This window comes from Hippoglossus hippoglossus, chromosome 14 (assembly GCF_009819705.1).
Source record: "Hippoglossus hippoglossus isolate fHipHip1 chromosome 14, fHipHip1.pri, whole genome shotgun sequence".
In the NCBI taxonomy this organism is placed as follows: Eukaryota; Metazoa; Chordata; class Actinopteri; order Pleuronectiformes; family Pleuronectidae; genus Hippoglossus; species Hippoglossus hippoglossus.
The window spans coordinates 6143193-6154167 of record NC_047164.1 but is presented as its reverse complement, the minus strand read 5'-3'; the positions used below and the strand labels follow the sequence as shown (position 1 = coordinate 6154167).

General features: G+C 39.6%; 1 protein-coding gene across 1 annotated transcript; it reads left to right on the top strand.

The window, feature by feature from the left end:
* Nucleotides 1–1152: 1152 nt before the first annotated feature.
* On the top strand, nucleotides 1153–6097 carry sdf2 (stromal cell-derived factor 2). Its single transcript, XM_034607100.1, has 3 exons — nucleotides 1153–1395; nucleotides 3451–3647; nucleotides 4486–6097. Exons 1-3 carry the CDS (start codon nucleotides 1224–1226, stop codon nucleotides 4783–4785), a joined length of 669 nt encoding a protein of 222 aa, XP_034462991.1. The 5' UTR covers nucleotides 1153–1223; the 3' UTR covers nucleotides 4786–6097.
* Nucleotides 6098–10975: the final 4878 nt, after the last annotated feature.

Genomic DNA, 10975 nt, shown 5'->3' with positions numbered 1-10975 from the left:
CATATCAATAATAAAGTGCCCTTTCATGCCAAATGTGTAATAATCCATAGAGTAAAGCATCTATTTCAAATGATCTTAGTTATGCTGGCATTGTTCCTTAAAGTGCTTTGTACAGTGTTTACAGAGATTTACGAAGAATATATATATATAAATATATATATATTTATGACCTCAACTTGACCTCCGTTGTAACCGTTAACTGCTATTTCTTCCTCACATCAAACTGCATTTTGCACAGTGCTCTCTTTTTCTACTCTTAAATTGTCCAAAAAAACAACACACTAATCTGAAAAGAATTTTCAATTATATGCCTTTTGGAGATGAGTTCCCATCCCACTCACTTCACTATTCACAGTAACAAACTTTTTTATACCACGGTTGCCCAAAGCTTTTGTATGACATTGTAATTTTCTGTGACATACTGTCTTTTTCCTCAATATAAAAACTATTCTTGCAACACAAGCATTTCCTAATCTACAATTAAAACCAAAAAACTACATTAAATTGAATAAATACAAGCTCATGAGCTTAGCAAAGCATTGAACTACAGCCCGGTTCATCACTTTTTTGGGTCCCCTGGAAACCTTTATGTTGTCGTTTTCACCATTTGCTGCGCATTTCTGTATTTGCATGTGTTGGGAATTTTTGCATCGCATGTGTCGTTGAATCAATGAAGTTGTTTTATTAGTTCCCACGTTTTTTTCTTCTGTTTGCATGTGTTTTCTTTATTTGCATACGTTTTTCCTATTCTATTTCTTTTTTCAATTTTCCTATTTCCGACTATACCTTGGATTAAAAAAAAAAATTAAATAGAAATACATTATATTTAGTAGCACTTATTTGGCACTTACTAATAGCACTTTGTAGTTTGGCTTTCTTGAAGAATATTGTACTTGCTTGATTTTTGTTGTTCTGGGTTTGTACCCTCATGGTTGAATGCACTTATTGTGAGTCGCTTTGGATAAAAGCGTCAGCTAAATGAAATGTAAATAATGTAATGCATGTGTTTTCTTTATGTGCACACGTTTTTTCTATGCACGTGTGTTTTTTTTAAATGTGCATGTGTTCTCTCAATTCGCAGAGCTCTCTCGGCCACCGTCCCTCCGAGTCGCCAGGGGGCACTATGCCCCTGAGCTCCACAATCAGCAGCCTGTGCCACTTTAATGACGTAGCGAGAAGACGCCACCGAGCTGAGGTGTCGGCGGTTCGAGTCTCCAGGAGGAATGGGTGGTTTACTCTCCGGTTCTCTTCCAGCTCTGCTCCTGGCCCTGTCCGCTGTGTTTGGACTCTGTGTCGGTACCGAGCTGAGTTTTGTGACGTGCGGCTCCGTCGTCAAACTGTTGAACCTGAAGCACAATGTGAGACTTCACTCACACGACGTGCGCTACGGCTCCGGTGAGTTTTATCCTCTCATTCACAACAGTTATAAAACGATAACTCATATTTATATCGCGTGTTTTCCACCTTCAGCGGCTTCACGTGACATTAAGAAACCCCTGGAATCCAGATGTTGTAGCTGAATGAACGTGGGGAATGAATGAAGTCCATGTGCAAAGGTTCACTGTGTCACTCCGACATATGGTTAATCATTATTGTTCTGTGGTGAATCTACTTTCACGGAAAACGAGCATTTAAGGTGAAAACATTAATATAAACTTTGTTATACATTATGAGATGCACAGCAGGATGTGGTCATTACAATTGTTCACACCATCGTCTCTTGTTTAGCTTATTTTATGTTGTAAATAAACAGGACTTTAAATCACACGCAACTGCAAGATGTCAAGGATGATGGGCACGATTACATTCAAGACTTATTTCTGTTATGTTTTCTGGAAGCTGGTGAAAAGGAGAACTCAGGCAGCAGCTCATGTCTTATGCAGACGATTTTAATGTAACACTTAATGCATCAAGGAGACCAGAAGGTGAAACAATATATAAACACTAACACAGTAACATGAGCAATTGTCCCCCCCCAAGTCTGAAGATGTCTCCCACAGCCTCCCAGTATATCTCCCTCTACTTGCATCACCCATTCCAACAGCACTTCCATGAATGGCTAGAATTGCTGTCACATGTTACATGGAGGTGTTTGCATCCTATTGGATAGTTAAACCTGAAGGATGACTTCCTAAATCACATAGTGTCCTCACGTCTGGCCACCGGGGTCTCTGTCTGAGTTCCTCAACCATTTCCATGGTATAAAAGTAGAAAAGATGCATTAAATATATTCCTTAAGGGCCAATCTATTAAATCTCTCTCCAAGTTAGTTATAACCAGAGTGATACACTTCCACGCACAAGTTTCTTGTCGGCATTTGACCCAATTCAAGGCAGAAAACTTAAAGGAGCTAGAAGACATGTAGGAATCAAGCGTCAGCAAGTAAAAATCAGCAGCTCTGCATTTTCCTTGAGATAATCAGAGGCTAATAGAGAATAATAACTTATTTATATATTGATATACAGCACCTTTAAAAAACAGAGGCTACAAAGTGCTTTGAAAGTTGAAGCAGACACAGGATATTCGGGGGGTAATCGCAAAAATGCAACAATTAGAGCAATAAGAAGACAGCATCACGTAAAAAAGTGAATGTAAAATGGGTTTTAAGAAGTGATTTTAAAGGAAGTCACTGAATCTGCGAGCCTTCTCTCCTCAGGCAGGTCAGGTCGTCGTCGCCTTTATCTTTGGAATGACCAGAACGGGCCTACCCGAGGATCGAAGGCTGCCAGCGGAGGCTCATATGGGGTCAACATTTCTGCTATGTAGTTATGGGCTGGACCAACTCGAGCTTTAGAAGTTATCAGTAAAATCTTAACATCAGTTTCCAGATTGAGGTGGTGTGATGTCGTCTATTAAAACTAATATTCAATTAAATTCTATTAAAATTCAAAACAACATCATTTGTCCCTGGAGGGCAATTCTGTGAAAACTGATAAGAACGTAGATAAATACTGAATGATTAAAGTGATGGTTTAAAGTGGGGCATTGAGGTAAATAATACAGACATGAATTATGTACAGTTAAGGTGAAGGAAGAATATATATACAGGACCATGTAGCAGCAGATGAATAAATACTGTAGCGTATGAATAAATATAAGAAGCCGAGCTGCTGCATTCTGAACAAGTTTGGAGTAACAGCAGTCGAGTCTTGAGATTAAAGTCCAATATAACTCACAAGGTTCTTGCTTTATATTGGCAGATAGTGGAGCAAAGCTTTATTCGATTAGGGTGGTGTTTGTGTCTGGGGGAACAAACCGTATAATTTCAGATTTTCAGTTATTGAGTTGAGTCAATAAGTATAATATACCACACTGAGTTGCCATGGTGAGATTCAGAGTTGACCATCCTAGCCACTAGAATGAGCCCTTACACCACTACTTACTCCCCTGAAGGGATTTTCTTTCTGTGATTCCCTCTGCTCACTGTATGTGTTTGTCTGTGTGAGACAGGTAGCGGGCAGCAGTCTGTCACAGGGGTCACTACAGTGGAAGACAGCAACAGCTACTGGAGCGTGCGTGGAACCGGCGACGCCTTCTGCCATCGGGGTACCCCGGTAAAGTGCGGGCAGACAGTCCGCCTCACCCATGTCAACACCGGCCGAAACCTGCACAGCCACTACTTCACCTCACCACTGTCCTCGAATCAGGTGGGTGGAGTGAGAAGTGTGTGTGGAGGGAGGAGACGATTTTAACATCTCCAACCTAATTAAAAAAAAAGCTGATTATGAGAAGTTTGGGGAGATCAATCTGAATGAATCACTACGACCCTAATTGTAGTAATAATTCTAATGTATAGTCAGGGATGTACCAATAAGCTGCCTTTCCTATTAAGTGAAACAAAGACCAACATTTTGAGCTAGAAGTGATTTGACAGGAGCTTTTACACTTCAGGATCTGTACCAAACTTTCTGGGAGTTCAGCCTCAGGTCAGAAAAACTTCTCCAGTCTTAAGGAAGCATGAAAACACTGTCAGACCGAAGTGCAATAGAGTTGGAAGAGGTGGACCGTGACACGATAGCAATTTCTCAACTGTCAGACATCTGGTTTAAGTCTTTGAACATCTCTGATGTACCAGGTTATTTAACCTGTGGGCAGTTTTTCAGCAGAACAATCACCAAATCCTGATTTTTGTCACTATGTGAATATAAAATTATATATACACCACAATGGAAGATGGAACAGTGTAATATGCACTATGGTCTGTCTGGCCTCTTCCATTCACTTTACCTTGGGTGTCACTGGAGAGGGTGTACAGTATATTGCTGTAGTTTTGTTTAAGAGTGTTTGGGAAAACCAAACTTGTCTGAATGTATATAAAGTCAGATCTGTGAAAGTTGTAAAATGTAAAGGCCCAAAGTAAGATGATAAAAACAAGCATAGGGAGAATTTCTGCCTTAAATGGAATCAGAAAGCTTCCAAAAACGCAGCGTACCTCATCTTCACCTCTGTTCCTTGTCTTCTAATCTCTCTCTCATTCGTCCACAGGAGGTGAGTGCTTTTGGTGAGGAGGGGGAAGGCGACCACCTGGACGAGTGGACGGTTCAGTGTGGGGGATCCGTGTGGAAACGCGAAGAGGCTGTCCGCTTCCGTCACAAGGCCACGGAGGCACTGCTGTCAGTGACGGGGGAGCAGTACGGACGGCCAATCCACGGTCAGAGGGAAGTTCATGCCATGGCGGGCCCCACCCAGCACAGCCTCTGGAAGGCCATGGAGGGCATCTTCATGAAGCCCAGCGAGAGCCCGGCGGGCAGCCGAGAATACAGTCACCTGCACACAGAGTTCTGATCTTTTCTTCTCTTCTTCTGTCTCTTCTCATTTTCCTCCCTGTCTACTAGGGCTAAACATTGTACCAAAAATATCACATCCCATCGATTTTGAGAGATTTGGTAATATGAGTCACGATTTCTGCATTGAATTTTCTCTGAAAAAATGTGAAAATGATGATGTGATTTTTTTTTTTTCTTTTTTCTGGGATCCCTCTCAAACAAGCATGTTCTCTTACATCTGGAGAATATGATTTGTAGACCGGGGTATCTCTATAACACCACAAGTATTTATATATAATAATATGTTATGACATATTTATCTTAATGAAAAAAACTGCAGCTCCTCCAGTTTGGATTTTACACTTGGCCATATTGCAATTTCGATAACATTTCAATAAATTGTCCAGCCCTAGTGTCTACCTCTGTATTCCTACCTCTGTCTGTAATTACATCTGCACCAGCAGCCTCCAAATGCATCTCTGTCCTCTGTCCTCTGTTCTCTCTCATTCTTCTCCCTCATTAACCTCTGACTCGTCTTTTGAAGAGACTGTGCCAAAACTCTGTCATGGATCAGGGTACAATTACTTCATCCTATCAATCCATACCAACATCTTTATGATGTAGTGTTTTAAAATCAATGTCCACGTGTAATGCATACGTGGAGATGAATATTTGAAACACTATTGTGTTCAGAAAACTGACAGCTTTTCGAACAACACTATAATTTGCCTTAACAGGCACATAATATAGGTATTAAAATGCAGTTTTACTGTATGAAGACTGCACAAGGAGAGTTTTTCCTCACAGCTGTTATTTATTGGTAAATAACTTCCATCTGCAAGCACACTACAACATAGAAGGTCGATCAGTACATTGTGTGTCGCTGGACAAAAAAAAAAACATTTGTTACACTTGTGCCTTTGTTTTGTTTGTTTAAAAAAAAAAAGGAGTAGGTGTTTACATTGTGGAGCCTTTCAAACTTTTGGAAATGTACAAGTTTTACTGTGTTTTTATGGTATTTTTAAGCCATATTCTACTCAAACGATGATAAGCAGTGTTACTATGGTAAATTCCTTTTTTCCCTTTAACTCAGTGTAGCATTTAAATAATCCCGCACTAACTGACATGAGAGGATAAGCAGTTTTGTCCGTGGTGGTATTTCTTGTTTTCAGCGTTATACATCACCGAACTGCTGTTTATTGTCTTTGTCTTTCTTGCGTTCATGCTGTCTGTGCAAGCGTATGTGTTGGATCAGCTCTTTGTTTCAGAGGTTCATATGAACAACAAGCCTGCAATGAATACCTCATATTAAAGAGATTTTTATGCACAAATGGCATTTTCCACTTTTTTTATTTATTTACAGGACTTTTCTGCTTGATGTCTTCAGTTGAATTATTGATGTCATCAGTGACTCTCCTGATGCTGCAATGAATTATCACATAAAACAGTCCACGGCAGTACTGGTGGTATTTGTGTGTCTTTCATACAGCTGACAAAGATTAAAGCAGCCTAATGGATTTACAAGCGAGTCGAGCTCATAACATGTGGCTGGACCATTACATTCAGGATAAGGCCTTGTTTGTCTGCCTAATGGCGTGTTTTTGGTTCATTATCTGACAGTTAATGGGGTTTGGGTGCAGCGGCTATGGGGTTATTCTCACTTGTGTTTGACCTACGCTCCCTATTAATCATGATTTAGAGTGAGCGCCGGTGCCAGCGCTGTTCCACAGGAAACCTCAGGAAACAGGCTGGCAGACGAGTAAATTAATCTCATTCTGCGTCGAGCTAAATAGAGCTGTAACCTCTTAAAGACAATTAAATGAACTGAGCTCACTAGGAAATCAGTTGGTGGTTGATACACTCACGGTCTCACGAAGAAGCTTTCACAATCTTTTACTTAAAAAGACTTCAGCTGATACTGAAGTAACAAGCACACATTTTGACCCAGTATAGATCGCAACAGTGAACCACCCTCTTATAGAGCAGCTCTGGTTCTGGATGTACATTTCCTGTTTCTTTTCTCCATCGACGTTTTATAAATTCCTTATGAAAAGAGTTTTAGGTCTGGAACCGAGCCGACCAGCTACGAGATGAATCCTGAACATGAAACATATAATTCAGAGCAAACAAATATTGGAAAACGGAAAAAAAAGGCAAAGGTACAAGACTGTGAACATAATTATTTGAAGAGTTAATGAAGTACGCATCCCATAATCCTTTGCGAATAATTAATGACCTTGTTGTTAATATAGTGTTGCAATATTGTAGTAATACATGACCTGACCTGTTGGACTCTTTTCCTCATCTCTAAACTAAAGTTTGTAAACTAATGTAAAATGGCCCAATCCAATATTAGCTCTTGTGGTTGAGGCCTCTGTCGTTTTGGATGCTTTTTGTCTTTAGAAATTAAAGCTTTCTTTGCAATCTCACCATATTATCGGCCAAGTTCCACATCCCTCAGTGGAAAGTGCTGACAACTAATCCTTTTTGTGATTTTGAGATACTCATCTCATTTGTGAGATCTGACTCTGCTGCTTCTGCGGCTGTTCCCTTTTATTCAGTTCTTTGTGTGTGCGCTGTTGGTACTGCGGCTCGGGGAAACGGCACTGAAGTGAAAACCACGCTGTGTTGTCATTCTATTTTTAGGGCTGGTATTTAAAATGACACGGCAACGGTGATAACAAGTGACAAGCGAAGCAACAGGCCTAATTTTACATTTATTAACAGCCAGGCCCATGTATCTGTGCTCAGCAGCTCACTGTGAGCCAAGAGTGATGTAGACAGACGCTTTGTTACCTCAGCCAGAGGTTATGTTTTCACCCCTGTCCATTTGATTGTTTGTTTGTTTGTTTGTTTGTTTATTTGTTAGCAGGTTAAGCAAAAAAATGACACAACGGATCTCCACAAAACTTAGAGTAAGGATGGGACATAGGTGAAGAAAGAACCCAGTACATTCTGGTGTGGATTCAGGAATTGTTACCTCTGCAAAGGAAGTTCTGCGTGTTAACCCCGTACGTTTGTTTGTTGGATTGTACGTTAGTAGTTTGTAGATTATTTAAAACTACTGAATGAATTATCACAAAACTTGGCTAAAGGATAGAATGGATGGATAGAAGAAGAACCAGTTAAACTAATCTGGTGTGGATCCAGATCAGGTGGCGGATCCAGGAAAGAACACACACAAGATATGGCAGTTTTTTACATTTTCACTTTCCCAGGGAATTATTCATGGATCTTGATGGAAAAAAAATCCAGCATATTCAGAGGACTGATATTTATGAGTGTGTGCAGCTTGATGCAGCTTGATTGAATTTAAGGAGACTGTTGGGCCGTATGCACTCTGAGTTATTATAGTTTATCACTTTCTTTGACATCTACAATTCAAACAACTTCAGTTAATACCTGGAACTTAAATTTTTGAAAAATCAGGCATATTAAGGAGGCTGATGTCTATATGTGTGTGTGAAATTTTATTTTAGAATATTTTACCATTTGTGTCGCAGGATCACTTTATTTTGTCGTTAGTGTTTTGTGTGTGTTGTGAAATTTGAATCTGAATTATTGCAGAATCCCTAAACACAAACACAACTACCACAAATTTCTATCAAAACAAGGTTTTATTGCATAAACATATATGGATATATCTTTTTTTTTTTTTAGATTAAACAGATTAAACTTATTTGCATTTTTAAATATCCAGTCGGTAACTATTGCTGTTTTCTTTCACCTTTTCTAAGCAGCATGCCAAGGTTGTATTACATATCTGTGTTTAGTTTTTATTTCTATACAATCTACAAGGTAAAAACATGTTTTGGTTAAAAAAAAAACCTCAAAAGCAACTTTCAAAAACATGAAAATCGTGAACTGATCCCGTCCCGTCAAAGATGTACAGAAGAATAATGTAAACTTCAAAAGTGTTGATAAAAGTTTTTTTTTTTTTCAAATGAGTCTCCGTTACATGGCCACACGAGGACATGTGAATGGCACAATTATTAGAGAATCGGTACGATAAAGTGATCTATGCTGGTTTCAGAAGGACCATGGCGCTAATAGACACAGGTGACAACACGGTCCGTCGGTCAAATGTTAATGTGCTGAGAATATCAAAGACATGGACTGACTCACACGGATAAGTGTAGCACACATTACACAGCAGTTAATACAGGACCATGAGGCAGTGGGAACATTCCATAGAAAACCTAATGTGACTAAAACACACAATATATTTTATTCAATGTCAGTTTCAAACATCCACAGTGAGGCCTATAGACTCTAGATGACGTGAAAGAGAGATGATGACGATGATGTTGATGATGATGATGTGACCTTGTATTTGCATATTTATGAAAATGTCCTCCCCTGCACTCTGATTTGATTAATAGCTGGTAGAAACTAGAAAAATGGCTGTTACAGTATAAATTGGAGAGTCAGATGTGACAGTAGAACATACATTTAATTGAAATCAAGGCTGTGCCTCCACAAAGAAAGGATAAATGGATTTCCCTGTCTTTCAAAGACACGGAAATCTAAACAACATGCATACTGATTTACAGTATAATACATTTTTGCTGTTATACTTGATCTTACAAAGCTATTTTTTTTTAATTTATAAAGAAAGCCCTCTCCCCTCTCGCCCTGGAAACAGACAGTAGATAACTTCCCATGGTCGCACATCAGTTTGATTGAAATGTTTCATTTTGCTTTCATCCAGCACACCATAATGAATGGAAATTAATCGGAACCTATAATGTTGTAATCACGAGTAATGAATACCAATAATGTATAATTGTCATATTAGTGAAAATATTTTGAGGACATCTCTTAATATCACAAAACAATCACATAAAACACAATGGAAATGAAGTGATGAAATGGGTTCCACCGACACTTCAGGTAATTAAAATTTCAGAATGACGATTTGCTAACAATAAACGATTATAAATATATAATCAATACAATACGATTCCAGTGACGGTAGATAAACAGTGACATCTCTTTATTGCCCTCCACCACATTACAAAATAACCCCTCAAACATTTTCAGCCTCAAACTGAATCAAATTCGGATCTTCAACCTTGGGCGGCTCAGAGGAGCATGAATGTTAACACCTACAAGGTCCTCTCCAAACTTTTTCATCCCGGTGCACTTATTAAAATTGTAGTGCTATCACATCTGAACCATAAAACATAGCTGTGACCCCGGAAACGATCGAAGGCCCCGCTGCTGTCACCGCGAGTCTCTCATCTAATCCTAAACTGTGCACCAGCCTCGACTGCACAGCCTGGGATGAGGGAGGGAAACAAAATCTTTGTTTTGCCATTAAAACTAATGAACGTTCACTAATTCAGACCAAACTGCCCTCGTGACACCGACACAGCACACATCAATGCTCAAAGTCTTGTTTCTGAGCACCTTGTAAACATGGCTGATCAAGCGTTTAGCTGCAGTTTTCATGTGAACCACTAGGATGCAACCTTCTCCTTGCAAACAGCAAGTCACAGCCCTACTGAGAATCCCTGATATGTCTCACTAGTTTCTACCCTTCATACATTCTGCTGTAGAGAGGAACGATACATTACACGAGCTAAGTAGCAATGAAATCCACGGGAAATGAGAGAAATGTCCGGTATGGCAGTGTACATACTGGTCTTGTGTGGTTTGGATTTGCCGCAGTCAATGAGATGCTGAGGTGGAACATTGTCTCCCAACACAAAAATAATTTATCTCAGCCTGGTCCTATTAATATTACAGAAACCACATCTCAAATGTCATGGGACAGATTCTATATCTCTTGTTATTTTTCATATATCTTACACCCGTTGGACAGTCGTGATCACCACCGTCTTTAACACACACACACACACACACGTTGAGTGACCAGTCAATCCACCAGTACTATATAAGACTAACGAGTCGAGATAGCGGGACAGCGGTCCCTCGCTGAGTATCGAGTTGTGCTCCTTGAAGATACACACAAATGTTCCATGTGCCCCAGGATCGAATTAAACGTTTCACAAAAGGTGCGATGTTTGTACAAGACGACAAAGTGAAAAGTGAGGGATTCACCATGCATTTAAATACTGTGTCCAACATTCAGTGCCCACATTCATTCAGTTCACATTCAGCAGGGTAACTTCTCAGGGGTAAATATGCAGTTGTCCATAATAACTACTGTTGTTTTCTTTTTTTAAATCAGTAATGGCTCAAAG